This window comes from Strix uralensis, chromosome 21, assembly GCF_047716275.1.
Source record: "Strix uralensis isolate ZFMK-TIS-50842 chromosome 21, bStrUra1, whole genome shotgun sequence".
In the NCBI taxonomy this organism is placed as follows: Eukaryota; Metazoa; Chordata; class Aves; order Strigiformes; family Strigidae; genus Strix; species Strix uralensis.
Window position 1 is genome coordinate 8345257 of NC_133992.1, and position 22177 is coordinate 8367433.

The following is a 22177-nucleotide window of genomic DNA, read 5'->3' on the forward strand; positions in this document are numbered from 1 at the left end:
GAGCATCTCTAAGCGAGGCAGAGGCCTGTAAGAGCATCACCCCAGCTGCAGCAGTCAGCCCCCGCCAGCCCAAAGCCGCTAACAGCGCCAGGGAGGCGCAGAGCGATCCCCCAGCCCAGCCTCACAGAAGCTCGGACCCGCCGCTTCCCAACGAGTCTTCCCTGACGAGTCTTCCCCCTCCACCACCCCCCCCACGGGGGCCGGGCCCGTCTCCCTGCCGAGCCCCCGTGCAGGCATCGACCCATCTCGGAGGGGAAAAGCCAAAGGTTCCATTTAATAACTTTTCAGACTGGCTCTGGTCCCCTCCTGCTGACCACGGCTCCCCCGGGCCAGCCCCCAGCCGGTGCCCCCCCCGCCCCGGTCGGGTCAGGCCGAGAGCCGCGGCTCCGGCCCACATCACCACCCCGGGTCCCGGCAGAGCCCTGGCCGCGAGGGCTGGCTGGGGCCGGGCCGCCCGGCTGCACCTACCCGGTTGGAGGCGTCGGGCCCGCGGCCCCGCGGCGCCGAGCTGAGGTTGAGGAGCAGCGGCCCGCCTGCCGCCATGGCCCGTCGCCTTGCACAGGGCCCCGGGGCCGCCCCTGGGGCCGGGCCCAGCCCGCGAGGGCGCAGGGGAGGCTGGCGGGGGGGCGCCCCACGGGCACGGCCGCTCGCCCGGGACCCCCGGCCGCAGCCGCCCCACGGCAGGGGCTCGGTGGGGCGCGGCCCGTCCCTCCCACCCGCGGCCCCGGGCCCGCGGGGCGGCGCAGGCGGCGGCGGGGCAGCCCCAGCCGGGGCGGCCGGGGGCTTCGGCGGCGGCGGCGGCGCATGCGCGCTGCGGCCCGAGCGGCCCGTGAGGCGGCGGTAAGATGGCGGCGGCGGCGGAGCGCGGGGGCAGCCCCTCGCTGTCGGCGGGGGAGGAGGAGCCGCCGCTGGGGCTCGACTCGCTCGTCGAGGAAGCGGCGGCGGCGGCGCCGAGCGCCGGGTTCCGGCTGACGGCGGTGCGGCGGGAGCCGGCGGTGCGGCTGCAGCACGGCGTCAGCGGGCTGGAGCCGCTGGCCTGGTCGGAGGACCACCGGGTGTCGGTGAGCACGGCCCGCAGCATCGCCGTCCTGGAGCAGCTCAGCGACGTCCACAGCGGCGGGCAGGAGATGGTCATCCACCGCACGGCCGTGCCCGCGCCCTCCGCCGCCTGTCTCCTTAAGGTGAGCCCCCCCAGCCCAGCCCAGCCCGCCGCGGCGGCGGGCACCGGCCGCCTCCCGCTCCGCGGGGCCCGGGGCTGCCGCGCTGTGTCCCCCCGGGGTGGCGGGGGAGCCCCCGGGGCCGCCTCCCCCCTGGGCTGCTCCTGCCCCGCGCACAACTTGCAGTGCGCGCAGTCTTTCATGCGTTGATGCGTTTTAAAAACGTAGGGGAGAAAAACACATGCGTAGCCCAGTAATGTCAGGGTGAAATATGATCCAGGATCAAGTGGATTTCAGGGATTCTAAAGTTTATCAGTTTTTTCTAAGAATCATTTGAGCTGTGGTAATTTGATGACAGTTATTTCAGTCTCCCTCGTCTGAGCGGGACGTGACAAGAATTTCTTGGTTTTCTACCTAGGCTGAAAGATTTTTGCAGCAGGGATTTTTGGGCTTCAGGGGGTAATCTGACTTTTCACACTTCTTGGCACGGAGGGATGGCAAGTGTGGGTGAATATCTTATTAAATAATAGTTCTGTTCTGGATCAGAATTTTTTTTCCGAAAGAGCAGTGAGAATATGGAATAACTTGAGTTGAAATACTGAGTGCTTTACAGTTTGAATGTTACGCCAAGTATCTTTAAGTACACACTTCAGAAGAGAACTATGAAAACAGGCTCTTTGATTCACCAAAGATTCAGTAGCTGAGAGTCAAAACTATACAAATTCAGGCCAACAATGAAGCTTAAGTCTTTAAGAGTGATGTTAATCAATCATGGGGACAGTGTAGTATGGGTTGTGATAGGGGATGTTCTGTTTCAAGTGGGAATTAATTCCAGGAAACTCATCTTAAAAAAAAGTTCTACTATTGTTTAAGTTCTTTTTGTTATCTTTTAGGTTGGTCCAAAAAAGGAGGTAGCTGAATGTAAGGAAAGGTTTGCAAGTTCAGTGGATCCAACGGTTAGCCAAACTTTTATGCTAGATCGAGTGTTCAATCCCGAGGGGAAGTCGCTGCCGCCCATGCGAGGATTCAAATATTCCAGCTGGTCACCGCTGGGCTGTGACGCGAACGGGAGATGCCTGCTCGCAGCTTTAACCATGGACAATCGATTGACCATCCACGCAAACCTCAACAGACTGCAGTGGGTGCAGCTGGTGGACCTGACAGAAATCTACGGGGAGCGTTTGTACGAAGCCAGTTACAAACTTTCTAAGGCTGACACTCCCAGGGGAGAACTAGGAGACTTCTCTGAATTTCAGCGACGGCACAGCATGCAGACTCCAGTGCGCATGGAGTGGTCGGGCATCTGCACCACTCAGCAGGTTAAACACAACAACGAATGCCGGGATGTCGGCAGCGTGCTCTTAGCAGTACTCTTTGAAAACGGTAACATTGCAGTTTGGCAATTTCAGCTTCCATTTCTGGGTAAGGAATCAATTACTTCTTGCAATACCATAGAGTCCGGAATAAATTCCCCAAGTGTGTTGTCTTGGTGGGAATATGAACATAACAACCGAAAGATGAGTGGACTTATCGTGGGGAGTGCTTTTGGACCGGTTAAGATCCTTCCTGTCAACCTAAAAGCAGTCAAAGGCTACTTTACGCTGAGACAACCCGTAGTCTTATGGCAAGAAATGGACCAGTTACCAGTGCACAGTATCAAATGCATTCCTCTTTACCACCCCTACCAGAAATGTAGCTGTAGCCTGGTGGTGGCTGCGAGAGGAGCCTACGTATTTTGGTGTCTCCTGTTGATATCCAAAGCAGGTCTTAATGTCCATAATTCCCACGTGACAGGGCTTCATTCTTTGCCAATTGTATCTATGACTGCAGACAAACAGAACGGCACGGTGTATACGTGCTCCAGTGACGGAAAGGTGAGGCAGCTGATTCCTATATTCACGGACGTTGCTTTAAAGTTTGAGCACCAGCTGATTAAGCTCTCAGAAGTGTTTGGCTCAGTCAGGACTCACGGAATAGCCGTTAGCCCATGCGGGGCGTACTTAGCCGTTATTACGACAGAGGGGATGACTAACGGCCTGCACCCGGTTAACAAAAACTACCAGGTTCAGTTTGTAACCCTTAAGACTTTTGAGGAGGCAGCTGCGCAGCTCTTGGAATCTTCCGTTCAGAACCTTTTCCGGCAAGTGGACTTGACGGATCTTGTACGCTGGAAAATTTTGAAGGATAAGCATATTCCTCAGTTCTTACAGGAAGCACTGGATAAAAAGATTGAGAGCTGTGGTTCTACTTACTTCTGGCGGTTTAAGCTATTTCTCCTGAGGATTTTGTACCAGTCAATGCAGAAAGCTCCCTCAGAGGTCATGTGGAGACCGTCACATGAGGATGCAAAAATCCTGATATCGGATTCCCCAGGGATGGGCAGCACTGAAGATGATCAAGAGGAAGGAACTTCTAAACAAGCCAGCAAGAAGAGCCTGTGTGACACGGGCAAAGGTATGGACATAGATGACACTGCAGATGATTCCCTTCCTCAGTCAAGTGACATAGGAGGCCGCGAGCCAATGGAAGAAAAGCTTCTTGAAATACAGGCACAAATTGAGGCAGTAGAAATGCATTTGACACGAGAGCACATGAAACGGGTGTTGGGAGAAGTTTATCTACACACATGGATTACAGAAAACACCAGTATTCCCACCAGAGGAGTCTGTGACTTCTTAATGTCCGATGATGGCTATGATGACAGAACAGCACGAGTAAGTGCACCTCTATGCTCTGGGGATTCGCTGTTACAAGTTACTTCTTTCTCTCCCCTCCATACCCTTAAATGAAAATACAGCTTTGGGTGGGAAAGAGAACTGTAATCATGTCATCCTTGCCAGTCAGCTTCTATAGAGCATACAGCGTAAGTTGTCCTTCCTTGAAATTATGGAGTAGGAGGGAATATAAATACAGATGTTGAAATTTGGATCAGGTACAATAAAGAATAAGCGTGCCTGAGTTTTGGCAGAACAAGGGAGAGGACCGTGGTTATTCCGCTGCTGTTGGTGGGTTTAGAACATGTACTGGTTGAGAGGGATGCTTGTTTTCATGGCTAAGCTTATTTAATCTATCATCTCTACAGAACTAAACTTAGGAGGTATTTCCTCTAGGCAGTTAGTTTGCTGTTCTAATTCTAAGAGTTGCAGTATTTATAATTGAAAGTACTGTGACCGTTCAGGTGGTACATCAGGTCTTGTCACTGCTCCATGAGCCTTCAGTGGCAAGATCAGTTACAGAAGTTCAGAAAGTGATTGTGTTCCATGAGGTTAATCCAGTGATTCAGAACTTTTATGCAGGACTTTCGGTTAAGCAAGCTGAATGAATGTCTTTGTTATAACATACACGGCCTGAACCTTCAGGCACGCTTGCATTTATTGAACTACAATAAATAAGCAGAACTGAATGCTTGGCCATGATAGGAACTCTTCCCAAACTTGAAATGCTCCCTACCAGAATAAAAGCATAACTGCAAGGACAGTATCCGCCTATGGCAGTGTGTAGAGTAAGCACTGATGGCAGGAAATAAGCGATCAGGGAAGCTTGGCTGGGCCATGAATGTAGATGTCAGACAAAGGAAGCTTCAATGGGAACGCTTTGCCACGGGCCTCCCAGCTCTTAAGACTTGATGACAAGAATGTCTCAGATGTCTCTGTACCTCTTCATATGAGCAGAGAACGGTTCTTTTCAGTACCTAAGCCCTTAAATCGCTTGAACTCTCAAAATCAACCTTTACATTGCATCCCGAAAGACAGGAAGGAAGCACAGGAAGGAAGCACGTTTCCATTGCTGAGGTGGTGTGCTGTTCTCTGCTGGACTTGCAAGCAAGCGGCACACAGTGTGGCCACCAGTAATTCCCTGGGAAAGCGTTCTGGCAGAGCTGCTGTGCTTTTCTAGCATGCCGTTACTACAAATGGAGGTTTGAGAGGTTGCTTTTCTTATCTTGTTAACAAGATTCTTCTTTTTATAGTGATTAAAAGCTGCCTTCCAAATTCTATTTTATCTATTCAGTTTGCTGTCACATTTTAAAGGCCCTTGGGATGTGGTTTATATCTATTGAAATGTCAAAGACAAATTTGATCACGTAAATGTTCTACTATAAACATTATGTATACTCTAAGATAACTGCTGATGACATGCATCCAGGTAGTTTATGAACAGGGCTTTTTTTTTTTTAGCACATCCATTGTGATAGACATGAGAACGTGAAAGCATTGCTGTAACGGTCAGTGGCATCTTCTAAAGCAGTACAATAACAATTTCTTCAGTACTTTTTAAATTTGCAAGTAGCTTAACGTAACACTACTGCTCTTAAGTTCTGCATCCCTTTATTGTGGGACAGAAATCTTTAGGAGGTGACAATAAAATGAGGATAAATTAATACCTATCAATGTATTCTATTTCTTAGGCTTTTATTTCTTTGAATTCAGTGAAGAGCATAGATCTTTGCATCCTGTATTATATTCTGAAATCACAATATCCTGAGAGACGTTTCCACCTTTCACTAGGCAGCTGTCTTGCTGTAAACAACGCTGACTGCTGTGTATTCCCAGGTGCTGATTGGGCATATCTTAAAGAAAATGAACAAACAGACTTTTCCAGAGCACTGCAGCTTGTGTAAAGAGATCCTGCCATTCACTGATCGCAAACAGGCAGTCTGCTCCAATGGACATATTTGGCTCAGGTAATTGGTTCTTAAAAAGTTTTTGCCCTCCTCTGGATAATAGAAACATACTTAAACAGCTACCCTAAACCACTTCTTAGTGGTGGACTTGTGAAGCATGTTATCCATGCTGCAGTTAAGCAATTTTTTCTGTCTGTTACCTGTCCAGAGGTCATTGTAGATTGGATTTGGTTCTCTTATCAGTACACTGTTTTTAAATGAAATGCTTTTGATCGTCTTTAACTTTTTTCTTCAGGCAGGGGGAGGATGGGGGCAGGGGAAAGTAGGCGAGGGAAAATCAAGCACAAGTCATCCTTTGGAACAGCACATGAAGGAGGGTTTGTTCTAGCTCCTTCAGCATTTGGAAACAAAGTGATTTAACAAATCACTGGGAACAGCCAGTTTAAGAAGTCAGACAAGTTCTGGGACAGCTAGAAAAGGAAATATTCCAACACCCATGTATTGGGTACATGGTGATTGTTCCTGGAGGCTTGGCAAGTCAGTAGTCTGTCAGAAACTAAAAACTTTGCCTAACAGATACTATGTGCTAGTTTGGCTAAACAGTGGTTGCCTTAAAGAGACACCTGGTTCTTCCCCTGTACAGTAACCCTCAAGCTTTTCACCTCTTCTACTGTATGCTAAAATTTTTTGGCTAATGAGGAAACTTTTCTCAGTGGTATACTGATTTTTGGCCTTTTTCATTTTCATGACCATATGTAACTGGGTACGCTTGTGAAGTTTCATTTACCTGAGTTAGTAAATTATTAATTTTCATGTTTCATGTAGCTCATTACAGCCCTTACTCTCAGAAAGCAAGGTCCATTGGGAACAGAACCCAGCCTCCAGCCAGGGCATAGGAGCAGGTCACAAAACAAAACAATACAACCCCAAGCCTCTTGATAAAACTACTTGTCCTTTCACAGGTGCTTCCTAACCTACCAATCCTGCCAGAGTTTGGTATACAGGAGGTGTTTGCTTCACGACAGCATTGCACGGCATCCAACCCCAGAAGGTAAACTCTTCCCGTAGCCAAAGGGGGCAGGATTATGTATTCTTAAATTTTATCTGCAAAATGATTTGAATTGGTTTCACTGACTTTTCTCTTTCAGGCACTTATCACGCAAAGCACTAGCACTCTGCATTTCACAGTGTCCTGTTGTTGTCCATCCATTAGTGGCATACGTTAATTACAAAATAGTGACTGCAGAAATTAATTTATAAATACTTAATTTTAATGAGCGCTGGGTAAACACGTAATCTATGCTGGAGTGCTACAACAGTTAGTTTATATTCAAGTTGAATATATTAGCATGCAGTTCTGCAGGAGCTGATGGTCTTTGACGTTCTGTTTCAGTGCAAGCTGTATTGATCCAGCACAGGTTAAGCAATAGTTGGCACCTTGCTGGGGTGGGTCCCAGACCTGCCATAAGTACATCATTCAGAGACAATAAGGGCAGGCTCTGGGAGCCAGTCAGCCTTTTGGCTTTGCATTTTCAGAGTTTGAGGAGGGACAACAAGCTGTGCAAGAAAATTGCTTTCTTCCCAACTGGTGCACTTAAAAAAATGATCAAGTACTCTAACAGTTTGTCTTAAAGTGTAGGTGATACTTTTCCTCTCCCCATAATATGTGGGTATTCCAGTCAGCACTAAGGATCAACACAGAACTTAAACCTCCGTAGAGGGGCTGTAAACTTGATTTCCTTCCATAGGACAGGGACAAAGAAACAGGAACCAAGGACTGCATTATGTGAAGGATCTAATTTTGGTTAAGAAAATGAGGACGCTACATTTGTGGCATGGTGATCCTTTAAATTCTTTCCTATATAGCTATCAAGATGAGATGTAGTGATACAGCATGGACTGTTTCACCTTAATCTTGTCCCCTACTGAAGTGGGATTTAAGATGGCATTACTTGAAATTTCATGACAGAATTGGAGTTGGATTCCTCTGAATGCTCAGTTAATCCTGCATGGTGAATATATACAAACTGTTTCAGGATTATTATTTAGTTTGTCCATCTCGGGCGTCACTCCTGTGTTCACCTCTACCTCCAGCTTTAAACAACTTGTTTTCTTATTTGCAGATCCTGAATGGATCAAGCGGTTATTGCAAGGACCTTGCACGTTCTGTGATTCTCCTGTGTTCTAGAGAAAAGCTATGTAAAGATTGAAAGTATTTTCTGTACTGCATAAGGTCCCTTCAGTCTTGAAGGATACAGAGCACAGGAATACAGACTTACTGGAGAGGGAAGACATTGTCCACGGCCCTGTAAATAGAACATCGGAGGTTCTAGGAACTCCTTAAGTCCAGAGCCCGTTCCATGCTCCAGAAACAGGAGTGCACCTGGAAGAGTGAGTTTATAAAGCGGTTTGGAAATGCACCCCTTGAAGCGTCAGCAGCCGCACACGCTTCCTTTTACTGAAAAGGAACTGAAGTGCTAAGGACGTGCTGTGAACTGTCCTTCCCGCCCGACAGCGGGTGATTTCCCCGGACGGGAACAGCGGAGCTGCCTCGTGAATGGTCTTGGTGGGTAGAGAAGGCTTCAGCTTGTAGTGCGCTCGTTTGCTTTTTAACAAGCACTGGCATTTGCTGCAGAATATTAAACTATCAAAATAATTTGTGGTTCTAATTTCTTGCAGAGTGAAGCGTATGCCAGTTACAGCCATATGAAAGAAATTGGCCATTATATTAGTTTCACTTAAAGTCTAGAAGAATAACTGCCTCTTAAGTCTTAACAGTATTGCAGTCAGAAGGGTAATACTGGCTGCCTGAGTCAAATATGGATCAGTAAGAATAATTTTTAAATGTAATAATTATTAAACTAATAGCAACTAGATTAAACACTAATATATATATAATTTCCAATGCTCTAAGTCTCTTGCCCCACTTTCTTTTTCTGAACTAAGCTCTAACTACTTCCTAGCTTTTGCCAATGTGTATGCCTTTTGTTTCCCTTAACCCTCTACCAACAGGAATAATCTTTTCCAGTGTCCAGTCACCAAAAACATGACCGATTTATTTTTCAATTGAATTGAGTCTCCCTCATACAATAATTGAGTTCTACAGAAGTTTGACACACAAGTAATCACTCCCAGCTGACACTTTCTCTTTTCATAATGATGCAATGAAAAAAAACCCAAACAGAACAGCCCAAACCCAAACACCACCATGGCTGACATGTTACAGGTAAAGCTTCCACAGGTGGTCATGGAGTGTGGTGAAACTATTCTTGTATAACCTCGACCTTCTCATCAAGAGGTTCATAAATACGCCAGTGATGTAGCATGGCTGAGCCCAGAAATTGATTCTGCCTTTTAACTGTCCTATCAGAAAAAAAAATCTTTCTCTCTTTGGCATCTAGTTCCTCGGGGGAGCAGGAGAATCCTTTTTGACTTCCTATGCAGTGTTAGAGGAATAATACCTCCAAAGTGTGTATGGTTATTTAGTACAGTTTGTCTTGTTAACTTAAATCCATGTTGTCAAATAATCCAAAGTCTATGTATTTACATTCTTCAGAGTACTGATCTGGACACTCAGATGTGTTGCCCTGTTTGTGATTCATGACACTTCTAATTGTGTGTGAAGTAGCTATTTGAAAAGTCAAGGAATTGTCCTGACAGTATCAGTCTCCAGCAATGCATGTGTGGATTGGTGCTTAATTTCCTTGATTCAATGACTATGCATATTTTCTTAACGTTCCTTCACCTTTAGTAGGAGCAAATTTATTTCAGCTAACATCAAAACAAGTCAGCTGTCCTTATTATTCGGTGTTTCATGCATTAAGCATGACAGTGCTTTGACTGAGAATATTAATATAGTAGCCCAGAACAGCAGAAGCACATTCATCTGTAAAATAATTAGCCTTGTTTGTAAATATCCTTGGAAGTGGTATCATAATTGTATTAAAGAAATGTTTAGTTTTTTATTGCTGTGCATTGAAAATTGAAATTACTTCAGTGTGTCTGCAAAGAAAGAAAATGTAGATCATGATAGCATCTAGTAAAGCAAAGAGTAACCTTGATACCTAACGTGTGCGTAGTTTGGGGGCAGGTACTGTACCTGGGCAGCATTTATCCTCTTCCCAGCGTTGATGGGTTTTGGGGGGAACAGAACATCAATTTCCAATATGAGCTGAACAGGATTATTCATGGTGGTAGAGAAAACATTTGAAGTGGAAGCTGCAGGCCCTTGCCCAGGCAGCCCTGAGCAGTTCATCAGTAAGTGTTCTGATTCAGAAACTCACCTGACTGGAAAAGGCGAGAGCACTCTGCAGAACCACGTGTAAGTGCTTTTAAAAAAAGTCAAAGAACATTTCTCTGATATTGGCTTAGAAACCATAATAATACCCTGATCTGCTGAAATGTTTAAGTCTGGCTCACCAAAAGGTTCAGCATGATATCATTAGATTAATTCCTGGTGATTACTTTCAGCACTTCCCTTGAATTTCCCTGGGTTGAGTTTTAATGCTTTGGACATGCAGAAGCTCTAGTACACCTAGCATTAATGTTTATTTTCCTTGTCTTTCAAGGCAGTAGATACTCACTATACCATTGCCAGTTTATTTAACCTGATTTATGACTGCTGGGAGAATGGAATTTTAAAGCCAATGATGTCGGCTTTGTCTGCATGCCAGTGGAGATCCTTTAGCACAAAGCTTTCACTGCTCACCCTGACCCATTCACAACAGGTAAAGAGGTATTGTGATTTAATTTTGTTTTTTAAACCATTGCTGGTCCCGAAGTGTATTTTTAACTAGTGTAGGCTTGAATAGTACGGCACACCTCAGACCAGTAACATTTAACCTCTGATGCTGATCTTACTGGATTTTTCTGCCCAGCTAACAGCTGAGAGACTTCCTTCAGGAAACCTTTTATCCGTCTTGGACTCATGACTTGCAGTTCTGGGAATGTGGAGGTTTAGTCCCGTTCCTGCTGGAGTACTGTAAGCACCGGCAGGGCCGCAGCAGCCCCTGGATGCATTATCCCTCCCGGGGTCCTAACCAAACCCTTTGCTTTCACCCCACACGGCGCAGGTGAGTGGGTGAGGAAGCTACGAGCTATTTTGCCATGAACAGAGTTGCCTTCCCAAACTGATTCGTAGTGGAGCTATCCAATATTAAGGCCCAGTCTGATCTGAGACACCAGGTGAAGTATTCAACGAACAAATTCCATAAAATCAGAGTTTATCTCACTAAGTTTTGGCAGATCTCTCAAACAAGTGAATAGTTGAAGGCTCGCTCTCCTGAACTGCTTTGCCATTTGGTGCTGAAATAAACACTGTGGCTGTTTATGCCCCAGCAGAGAGACTAAGCAGTTCTTGATGCATTGTTGCTTTTTTTTTTTTTTAAAAAGGATTGTGGTACTTGCTCTTGCATCTGAGAATTAATAGCCAGAGATGCTGTGTTTTGTGTCTGAAGCTAACGTGGCATTGTCCTTGATAAGTAGCTTCTGATAGCAGTTAAGATTTGCTACTCACGCTGATAACGAGTTTTTCCCTCCTCCACTGGGATGAAGAAGTGCAGGCCCAGTCCAGGTGCGATGCCTCAGCAGAACAGCTCTGCACTGTACCTTGGTGCTAGATGCCATTGTTTGAGCTAAGCTGAAAGTTTGGGGTCATGAGGGCTCTGTCCTGGGTCTCCAAACTCCACCTCCTGCTCTGGAATTGGTGACAGTGGAACTCGTTGCTGCCTTTTACCTCAGTTCAGCTTTGGGTTGGGGACTTCATCATTCAGTCAGCCTTTCCTTTTGTATGTTCCCCCATCCTATTAATCCTATTGTATATTTCTAGGGAAGAAATATTATGGTTGCTAATGCATATATACAGACAGTAAGTATTTCCCCGATTTTCTTCAACTTACCAGGTATTCCACTGGCTAATGTATCATCAGTGATTATGGGCAGCGTAACACCATTTATTCTATCCTCATTAAGGGTTTCTTGACATAAAAGAACTGAATGCAAACATTTATAGTCCTAGTTAAAGGCTAACAAATCACACTTTTGTTGTTCTGCCCTAAACTAACATTTACAGGAGACTTGTTTGTACAAGTAGTTTCTCAAAACACGGAGCCCTCCCTGCATGACTTGCCCAGTTTGTGAAGCAGTGGCCTTGCAGGCACCATTGCTGGAGTCTCAGTTGCCACCTCCAGGTAGGGCATCAGGGAGGGAGCGAGGGGAGAGCCCCTCCATGCTCCTCGGAGCCCTCGCCACGGCGCGGGGTTAATCACTGAGGCTGTTGCTCTTTTGACAACATCTAAACTTTGCGTGCCAGACCTGTACAAGGCCAGTGAGATGTGTCCAGCAGGAGATTCTCTTCAGGGGGGCAGGACGGTGGCTGCAGGAAGAGGAAGGTGCCTCTTTGGTCTCTGCCTTTCCACACGAGTGGGGCTGGGTACGTCGGTGAGAGACCACCATGTGCCTGCTTCTGCTGTCCATCACGACAAAGTGCTTGCTGGCATTTTACAACCTCGTTCATGCTGGTTATTGAATTCTTTCTGGCAGTCACTTTATTAATGTGTACTTAGTAGCAGTCTAATACTTAACAATATAAACTTCAAGATTTGTTACTGCAGAGCACTAGTTCATACTTTTGCAGCTGGAAGTAAGGGCAATAGCAGTCTTGGCCTCAAAGTGTTGTAGTTGTGGCAAAAGATTTATAGTGGGCATCTAAATTAACTGGAAGAAGGGGTTTATGGGTTCCCAGTAAATAAAGGTGAGATGCTCACAATAGTTATCAATACTACATCTGTCCTCATCCCCCTTACATTCCCTTTTGAAGCTTTCTATATCAGGCCTGTAAACACACAGATGACGCTGGTTATACATCGCAGTGGGCAGGGTTTATTCTTTAACCAGAACTGGTACAAATGTCTGCATGGAGGTGCCTGCTAGGGGACAGCTCTGCTGGCAAACACCAGGCTGGAAAGCTGCTTTTTTCCTTCTGTGTGGGTAAACAAGGACAAGTTGAGCTTGGCTCTGTTCATCTGGAGTCCTGTCCTATCTGTCCAAGGTGCAGGAGTCTTAACAAGATGGAGTCGAGTCTTCTCTTGGAAGTCTCAATCCAGGAGAGTTTTTCACAACTTGTAGAGGTTATGATGTGTGTGCAGCGATGCCCAAGAGCTTTAGTTTTCACTTCTAAGGGAGGAGGGCCTTGTATACATACTCTCACTTAAACTTCCATCTGTGCTAATCTTTGGCTGTACTCAGTTCTAACTCTACACTGGAGATGTTCCCAGACCCTTGCTGTCAGTTGGAATACTCTCATTCTCTCACTGTTTTTTAATGCTCACTCAGTTTTTACCACTCTTCACTCAAACAACCTGGAACTCCTGCTGCTCTGTCACGTGGGGGATTGTTTTCACACTAAGTGCTGGTACGTGGGGCACTTATTAGCATTAACTACACTACAGAAAGCAGAGTAATTCCCCGTGCTGTCCTAGGCTGCAGCGGAATCAACCCAGATGTGTGTTGGAGGACCTTCACCTCTGCCGAGAGCCCCCAGCAGGAGTTTCAGGGCTGTGCCAGCCCTGCAGCATTCTTAACACAAAACTAGGAGCCAGCCCTGAAAAGGGAAAACCCAAGAGCCATCCAAATGGAACTGCACAGAGGAGAATTTAATTTAATTGCTCCGCTAATCTAGTTGATCTCTTCATGCTACTTTAATTCCATTCTGGGGTGCGGGTGTTGTAGCTGGCCGACCACACGGTCACCAGCCTGAATGAAAAGCAAAGTTGAGTTTTAAGCTTTAGTTTCTGGATTTTTTCCTTTGAGACTTAGTTCCTGGGAGGGTCTGACAAAGGTGATGTGAATATTGATGCTGTGTATATGGCACATTTTGTAAACGTGAAACAAACCTGGATGAATGTTTTGTATACTGCAACAGTAGCATTGTAATCCTGCTCCTTTTTTATTCTAAATAAATAAATAAAGTACTTGTTTGTAATGTCTGTATTTTAAGGGACTGAACTCCTGGGAGGGGCGTGGGGCACCAAGAGCTGAGACTGGCAAGAGCAGTGTAGTTAAGCACTCAGTCCTTCAGCATAAGCCTTCACACTTTAAAAAAAAAAAACAAAACAGCTTAAAAATCTCACTGTGAGCACTGTCACAGAACACCAGTGGTGAAGCCTGGGAGAGCACCTGGGCTCTGACAGTGCCCTACAGCCACACAACTGTTCCCTTATCCTCGCCAGTGTAGTTCAACCCCTCTTTTCCCCGGCCTCCCGAACCGCCGCGTGGCAGCACTCCAGCTCCAGAAAACAATTCTACTAAAGAACCAACTTTCTTTGATGGAAGGGGCCTGACATCACCTTTTCTTTTCTTCCGTAGAATCAAACAGTTCTTGTTGCAGAAAGAGGAGAATAACCCAGGAGAGCCTGCCTGTAGAGGGGAATAGCCCATTTTCTGTACGAAGTCTGTACGACAAGGCAAGAGCCACCTTTCAGGTTCAGTTTTGGCAACTGCAACAGAGATGGGCAGTTACGGGGTCATAACCACAGGTCGCTCCTACTTAAGATCAGCTGGGCTCCAGCTGCCCCTCTGGGAAGCAGAACTGAGGCACAGGAACCTGCCAAGCCTGTCTTTGCTCTAAACCAAATCTTAAGGACCCGTACGAACGCCTGGCTGGCTCTCCCTTCGTTACAGTCCCGCAGCCTCTACAGCACCTTGTGAATGGTGGCAAAACCAGCTACATTTAAGGTTTCTGTGCTGGCAGCAGCACCCAAGCCTTGTGGGGAAAGGTGAGACACCAAAGGAGGCAGCGGGGGAAATCTTTCAAGAGCTGCAGGGGAGCCCTGAGGACGGGGTCTCCAACCTGGGGGTGCTGCAGCGTCCCTCCACCGCTGTGCACTGAATATTGTTTGGAGCAGACGGACATGAAAGTTTGTGGAACAGTTGGACACACTCATTTGTTGCTGAACTCCGTAATTAACAGCATAATATATAGGGTACAGCACAACCTCCAAGCAGCCCTCTCTGCAAAGCGTCTTCGGAAAGCGGAGTGATAAAAGATGTGCATTTCAGAACTGGGCAAGCTGTACAATAAGTAACGTCTGGTCCCTGCTGCGTTCTTACCACCTCCTCTTTACCTTGTTTTTCTCATTGCTCAACATTTGTTTTGCCAGAATAAGATGCTAATAAAATCAAGCGTAGTTACCAAATTGGTTTTCAAGTGTTGCATTCCAATTATAAAAGCCTAATTCCTCCTTCCACCCACTGAACCTTTTTGGTATTAACAGGCTTTACTATGCAAAGTGATGCAGGGGCTGTTTCGTTTACAGTAATTAAATGAATGTCAATTGTTTTAGTTGTTTCTGAGGGAGAGTTCTACATGAGTATTAGCATGTTCTGCTAACCCTTACGTTCTGCACTTCAGGCCTGCTGCAAACCCTTGGGGGTTGACCATTGACCTGAGACTCCGTACCCAGACATGCCAAGCGCATCTCAATGAGACGAGCTCTTTTTCTCAGTTTCTATGGAACCAGCAGAGCGGAACTAATATAGCGTCCGCATATAGATGAAAGAATGAAGAGGAAAAAGGGCTTTACAGCTAAATTAATTAAGCAGATGTACCTGTCTAATTAAAGATGCACTGTCCCTTTTGTACCCTAGCTGCAGTACAAACAGTATTTAAATACACTCTCTATCCATTTCATCTATCAAAATATTTAGTAGGAACACTCAGATGAAGGTGATATTAGCAAGATGAGCTTCCCATGTATTATTAATAGAAGGGCTCCCAATTATGCATGCATGCTACAGCATATCTTTATAGCAACAGCATAAAAAAACAGCTGCCCAAGTAGGTTACCAAACAGCACATTTGTAACAGGTAGGACTGTTATAAATGCCCTTGCCCAGCTTTACGTGAGGGTTTGGGGTTGGGCCCTGTGCTGCGGGAGCAGCCTCTGCCTCAGCCTGGCACTACGAGCTGGAATTTCTCAACGCAAGAGGCACAGAGTTGTGTTGCTGGTGCCAGAGGATTTGGCTTTCTTAGATTTCAAAGATATTTATTCTGAGATTGTTAAAGCTGCCCTCAAGGCTGGAAAGTCCAATTCACATTCACCAAACCCCCCAAAGGTATTGAAAATTCTGACCTTAAACTCTCTGAAAATAATACAATATCTCCATCTGGATAACCAGGGTTTTCCCACTTGAACTTACAGGTGCAAGGAGGAGATTTGGCACGTACATCTCTACAGCACCCCATATAGACCTAGACACACACCACCAAGGACAGCAACAAAGACCCAAACTTATTCACAGCAATAGGATCGGAGAAGTCACCTAAAACCAAAAGGCTCCTGGAGGCCTGTACTGAAAGGAGAAGACACGTGCCTCCTGCATCTTCCCACAGACAGAGGGTTCCAGGAGAAAGTTGAAGCTCCTCCCCATCCCCTGGTCAAGAGGAATTCACACTCATACACAAGGGAGGATAGAAGGAGACATAACAAAGTAATCAAACTCAGTGCTCTGCTGGATCACAACAAATCACACCCCTTTCTTAGAAGCATTAAGAATGTGCATTTCCATGGCCAGAGTCTGAGCTAGCTAACAGAGCGCTGGGCTCTTCATCAAGGATTTTCCAGTTAAGAAGACTTACCTGAGCATTTACTGCAGCCAGAGCCAACCAGAGGAAAAAAAAAAAAAAAACCTCTCCCACCTTATTTCGGCCTCCACTTTTTTCTGGCCTCTACTTCCCTCTGGCCTCCCACCTCTTTTGAGGCTCCCACCCCTTTTTTGGCTTCCACATTTTTCTGGCCTCTATTTCCCTTGGCTGACTTCACTCGTGGCTGCTTCAGTGACCGGACTGCAAACATTACAGGGAAAAGTTTAAAATTAACTGTTCCAGAAATCATCCTTATTAATTATGATCTTTTCACTTTTTTGCATGGAAGTGGCTTAATGATACAGCTTTCTATAAACTCAAAGATAACATAAGGGTCCTGGTCAGCGTTGACGTAAAAGGCATCTTCATAAAAATCCTCCAGTTCCTTGGCGTTCCTGTAATAGGTTTCCACACGCTTCTCAATATTTTCCTCCTTGTCTCTAGGGTTGTGCCTGAGGCGGGCTTGGATCTCCGGTGTGGGTGCTGGTCTGAATGTAGTGTGGTATCTGGAGATGAGATACAAATGCCGCAGCTTCAGCTCAAGTTGGGGATACAGTGACCACTTCCTAAGATACTCCATGTTTTGCCTATCACAGTTCCTTGGAAGTGCCTCTTTCTACTCTAGGTTGGGGTTTTAAAACCATGATTGGAAATTTCAGGGCAAGTAATCTGTCATTCCTGCTCTCAAGAATCCTGGATACTCGAAAGCCAAGTGTTTCTCTTGAGGTAACACTGAGAGAGTGATGCTAGTGTTTATATACTTCACACAAGGTGTGGAGAAATCCCTACAACATACCTGGTGCTCCAGGTTCAGAAGCTTTTCCAGATCTGTTCCAGACCCAATCCCAAGGTAACATGTTTTACTTGTAATCTTTGACTCCTATCTTTAAAAAAAGCATCTAAAAAAGCCTAACCTTAAACCTCAGCACCTGTTAAAAATATACGCTGTGGTTTACTGTTACGCTGATGCTGGACATTAGTCAGGAAAAAACTGCCAAACTTTGAGTGCTTTCTCTGCACTGAATCGGTGAGCCCAAACAGCCCTGTGTCCAGGCATTGCTGAAGGGCCTGTAACTTAAAATGTGTTAAAGGCTCTCAGACACTGGGGGCTTTCCTGCCAAGATTCAAAAGCGCAGCAATAGGGCCGGGATCACCAATACTAAATTTTGAAAGTGTTTCCTATTAGCAGGCATGTGGCTGAGCGCTTCCAGTGAGCGGCAGGAGCGTAGCAGAAGCACAGCCCTCACTGGACAGTCTGCAGATCACCACAGGCTGGGGCCTGAAGGACAGGTATGCTTCCTCTTGGCAAGCCACTACAAGGAGGGTTAGTGCTAAACATCACTGGAAGAAGTTAAGAAGACACAAACACTCTACCTTGGTCTGGGCAGATAACACAGAGAATATAATTGCTAACATCTTTTATAGTAGCTGAAGATACAAATTCACTGTGAGGTTTTGGTTATTTCTAATTTCCAAAATGCCAGAATTTGGCTTCCCTGAATTCACAATTGTAGATTCACTCAACTAGTCACCAAGCTTCTGCAAAACAGAGGTTTTCATCACCAGAATCATGTAGCAGTGCCACAGTTCCAGCTCCGTCTGCCCAGACAGCTGACACCAAAAGAATTCTGACAATGTTTCTGCATTGCCAAAGGCTCCCAACAGTGGCTAAAAGCTCTTTTGCAAACGTATTTAAATTTCCTGCCACAGTAATTCTACTTCTGAGTAAAAGTCTCCCCTACCCTAATGCAGGAAGAGTTTATCCCTCTTCCTGTACAGCCAAATTTTCTGAACTGTTGGGATTGATGCAAAACAGAGGAGAGAAGCAGAGTCTCTGTCTCTGCACAGAACTGCACTGCAGCTCCAGCTGGTACAATGATGTGGACACAGAGTTCGTTCCACAGTAGAATTATTTAGAACACAGCTGAAGGCCACCCTCTTCACTGCACTGTAGCCAGCAGTGCAGGTTTAACATAATGCCGAGGATTAGACGCAGCATCTAAACCAATTCAATTCACGATGAATTTGGAAGGAATAAAACCCAGAGTTTGGAAGAAGGAAGCGTGTTAACTGGAGCAGATACTGAACAGGCTAATCCTAATGATAAGAAATGCAAAGATGTGTGAATGATTTGCTTCATACTTCTGAACAACTGATCACTTATTACTAAAACAAAGAGAACAGTTACAGCAAAGCACTGTTGCTGTCACAAGTTAATGTTGCACCTCGAGTGAGATGTCTGAATAATTACGTATCACTCTGGGACAAATCCAGTATTCATGGCGTTAATCTTTGAGGGTTCAGGATTTGTCTTTGACTCAATAGGATGCATTTCACCATTAGAAAAGTAAAACAGTGGTTTACAATTTAAGTGTGAGGAATCATAAAAACAGAGCACAAGTGAAGTAGCAAATCCACACCAATTCCAGCAGTTATTTAGAAAGATATTTCATTGTTACTTGTTCCCCAAAAAACAAGGGTGGAGAAGACAGTAAACCTGAAGGTCACTGGTGAGGCAGGGTGATGCGAGCGCCAGCTGACCCAATCTTACAGCGACTCAGTGACTCAGTTTGCTCTACTGAGCAGGAAATATATCAGTATCTCAGAGCAGACAGAACCATCACAGGAGCTGGGGGAAGTAAAATGCAGCAAGTTTTCCATTTTCCGCAGCTGGGAAGCCTTCGAAATGCCCATGGGAATGTCTGAAAACCATCTGCATTTAGGCTAGGTTTCAGACATCTTCCTTCGGCATTATTTTACCAAGCAATTTAGTTACCATTAAAATGTTAGACCTGAGCTACTTGCTGCTGTAGATTTCAGGCTCCAAGATTTTAAAATGTCCTATTCTGACAACAGGAGCTTGCTGCAGCAGGTAGGTGGGTTGGTACTAGTGTAGCTATGAAAGTTTTAACTTTTCTTTTAAGGAATCCCTAAGCAAAAGCACAATATTCCTGAGTTTCCTCAGACTTCTGTGAAGTCTATCTGGTGCTTTCATCTCACTGGCAGTCTTGAAAAATGTTAAACATCAGACATGAGTGCTAACCTTTCCCCAGTGACAGGATCAATCCTCCGCTGAGACAGTCGTTCCATGATGGAGTCATAGGGGAGATTAAAGAAAAATACCCTATGGAAAACATAACAGTTAAGTGCATTAACATCCTGAGAACACCACTTATGACCTTCAGAGTGTGAGTTAATCTTTACCCAAACAAATGGCACACACAGACGTGGAAGTGACAGTACCACTCAAAACTGCAGCATCAGAAACCAGTAGCATATGCCCAGGACCTCTCTTCTCTGGTTCTTCTCCTCACATCTTGTTTAGTCTCCAAGCTCAGCAAGCCAGAAGCTCTTTGAGGCACTGGCAGGGCTCACTGGACAATACAGTGACTGAACTACAGCTGGAGCCTATCTCAGGCTCTATCATAGCCCACTCACAATCCAGCAGTTACCTCTGAACTTTCTCTGGATCCAGCTTCTCAACCCAACTAGCAATTATAATCACAATGACATTCTGCAAAAGATAAATAAAAATTTGCTACTGTTCCTGTCAAGGACAGAAAAAGAGCCTGTCTGCCAGAATTATGCATTCTTCCTTAATAACAGCCCTGCACAACTCAGTGCCCATGAAAGGGATTTTTCTCTTGCTGTTTTAGTCCACTTCCACTTCTTTTGCCCTTGCCTCCCCACACAGCCCCACGGTGTGAGTCCTCCTGTCTCCCACTCCTGTCCTGCATCCTTAAAAGCAGAACGAGTAATAAGAATACCTGTGACGTTATGATGCTGAGAACTCCCCGTCCCTTCTCTTAGCATAGACCTGCAGAGAACAGCGCCAGGGCAAGGAAGGCAGCTCAGTATGGCATAACCTGCTCAACAATCAGCCTTGCTGTTGAGACCGCTTGAAGAGGAAATATTAATGCTTCATTTTAAGATCAAAATCTGCAATTCTCATTGAGTCTGAATAAGACACAGTTGTTCAGCATCTTAAAAAGTCAGATGCTCAGTGCCAGTGGTGTGGGTTCCATGATATGAAGAGCTTTTCTCCAGAGGATGGAGTGGGACTTGCCAACCCATTTCATACAGTTTACACAAGAGCCCTGATGTGAATCAAGGATGCAGAGCCAGAAAACAATATACACCACTACTGACCCCAGTCACATTACACTGTTGTGTAGAAACCATTATGCCTGTCTCACATTGACTCCTCCTTGGCATTTTGGTTCATTATAACAATCCTGTTAATTTTATATTCTAGTTCAAAAGCTCTTCAGCAGAAAATTCTCAACAAACTGCTGAGAATGAGAAGACGTGAGTCCCCTGTCCCCCAGCTACTGGACACTAAAGCGGATCTGGACAAAGATCACATTCAGTGATTAACTCAGAACAACATAAAAAATAAGTCTTCCTTTGAGAACTTACGAAAATAAACTTTTACCAGCTAAGCATGACCTGAAGGCTGTAAATACATCTCTCTTTATAATACACCTTCTCCTGCTGCTGCCTTCAAGGCCAGGCTTCCTATTTTTGTTTTTGTCTGCCTCTCACAAAAGATACTATATGCTTTAGACATTCACCAAAGGAACATTTTACACTGACTGGGTGGGATCAGACCAGATGAAAGGCTGAGTTTTACCTTGGCATGCACATAGCAGATTACTAGAATCCTTTGTAGGATTTAAAGTTATGAAAATCATCTCTCTTTTCAAATGTTTACAGATAATGACTTCTATTCACACTGTGGTAACAAAATAACAGCCAGGAATAAAACATTCAAGATCTCGGAGATTCCAAAGACAGGAAAAGAACAACAGTTTCAACACTCTTTTATCCCTTACACTCTTAACATTTTGTTTTTCTTTGTTTCTGTTGCCCAACAATGGCACAAAAACGTGATTGTCAGAACAGGTAACATCTGATGATATGTCTCAAGATGAATATTCTAGTAGAGAGGAACAACATTTATACAGTCATGATAATTGATACGGCTTCCTATTATATTCTGAAATAAACAAAACCACTAAAGGATTATAACCTGGCATATCAAGAAAGCTTGTCGTAATTCATAGTTACTAACTCAAAAAGTATTATGGTATTTGAAACAGAAGAGCCTAAAAAACTCCACTTAAAAAGCTGCCAACAAAATGAACCCTGAAAGCCTTGTCTGCGATTCCCTTCTTTTTTATACAAGATGCTTCTTATTATCCAGTCTGGTGTCACCATTAAAGAAGAGTGTAGGGGGAAGATGTGGGAGACTATAGACATCCCTGCTAATATGGATTTTTTTTCCCCACACGCGTTATATAGTGGCACACACAGAATATACTATACAACAGCCTAAACTCCTGATGCAATGGTCCTTCCAGAGGAAGGTGGGATGCCTTACCCTGCCATACCATACATCTCCCATGGATAAGAGGGAACAACACTCCCCAGGGCTGTCAGTTTAGAATCGTTCAAAAGCAGGAAAAAAAGATGAAGGGGAAAAACACTGACAGAACTACTGTCTAGACTTAAAATACTTCCAATTAGAAAGCTTTATTATCATTTTGAGGGAGACACATACCACACACAGTCTATTATGCAGCCCCAGGAGGCTTACTCACATGAGTAAAGCCTATTTACATGTATGCACTCTCTGTGAAGTGTTAGCCTTGGGTATATGATACAGCTCCTTCAGCTCCTCAAGGTATTTCTGAGCGACATTTCACCCGTTCTCAGGCTACTATGACTCTGATCACATAACAAACTTGACCCTCC

The 22177-nt window shown here is 45.2% G+C and overlaps 4 protein-coding genes across 5 annotated transcripts in view; 2 read left to right on the top strand and 2 right to left on the bottom strand.

Annotated features, from left to right (window-relative positions):
• The window catches only part of DDX31 (DEAD-box helicase 31), a 50693-nt gene extending 49558 nt beyond the window's left edge, over positions 1 to 1135 (bottom strand). Inside the window, 3 exon segments of the mRNA XM_074891324.1 lie at positions 469 to 553; positions 731 to 828; positions 830 to 1135. Of these exon segments, the coding sequence (XP_074747425.1) occupies positions 469 to 553; positions 731 to 828; positions 830 to 1135 (489 nt within the window).
• A 231-nt stretch (positions 1136 to 1366) lies between these two features.
• On the top strand, positions 1367 to 4479 carry GTF3C4 (general transcription factor IIIC subunit 4). Its single transcript, XM_074891184.1, has 3 exons — positions 1367 to 1381; positions 2051 to 3871; positions 4336 to 4479. The coding sequence occupies exons 1-3, from the start codon at positions 1367 to 1369 to the stop codon at positions 4477 to 4479; spliced, it is 1980 nt and encodes a 659-aa protein (XP_074747285.1).
• Positions 4480 to 4952: 473 nt separating this feature from the next.
• Positions 4953 to 9839, top strand: LOC141953074 (general transcription factor 3C polypeptide 4-like). The gene is made up of 4 exons (XM_074891323.1): positions 4953 to 5073; positions 5708 to 5838; positions 6741 to 6829; positions 7902 to 9839. The coding sequence occupies exons 1-4, from the start codon at positions 5053 to 5055 to the stop codon at positions 7964 to 7966; spliced, it is 306 nt and encodes a 101-aa protein (XP_074747424.1). The 5' UTR covers positions 4953 to 5052; the 3' UTR covers positions 7967 to 9839.
• A 6811-nt stretch (positions 9840 to 16650) lies between these two features.
• The window catches only part of AK8 (adenylate kinase 8), a 72058-nt gene continuing 66531 nt past the window's right edge, over positions 16651 to 22177 (bottom strand). For both annotated transcript variants that reach the window (XM_074891321.1, XM_074891320.1), the window contains exons 12-13: positions 19464 to 19544; positions 16651 to 16926 (exon numbers count right to left, since the gene is read on the bottom strand). In XM_074891321.1, coding sequence (XP_074747422.1) covers positions 16680 to 16926; positions 19464 to 19544 — 328 coding nt within the window. In that variant the 3' untranslated portion in view covers positions 16651 to 16679. The remainder of the gene's footprint in view (positions 16927 to 19463; positions 19545 to 22177) is intronic.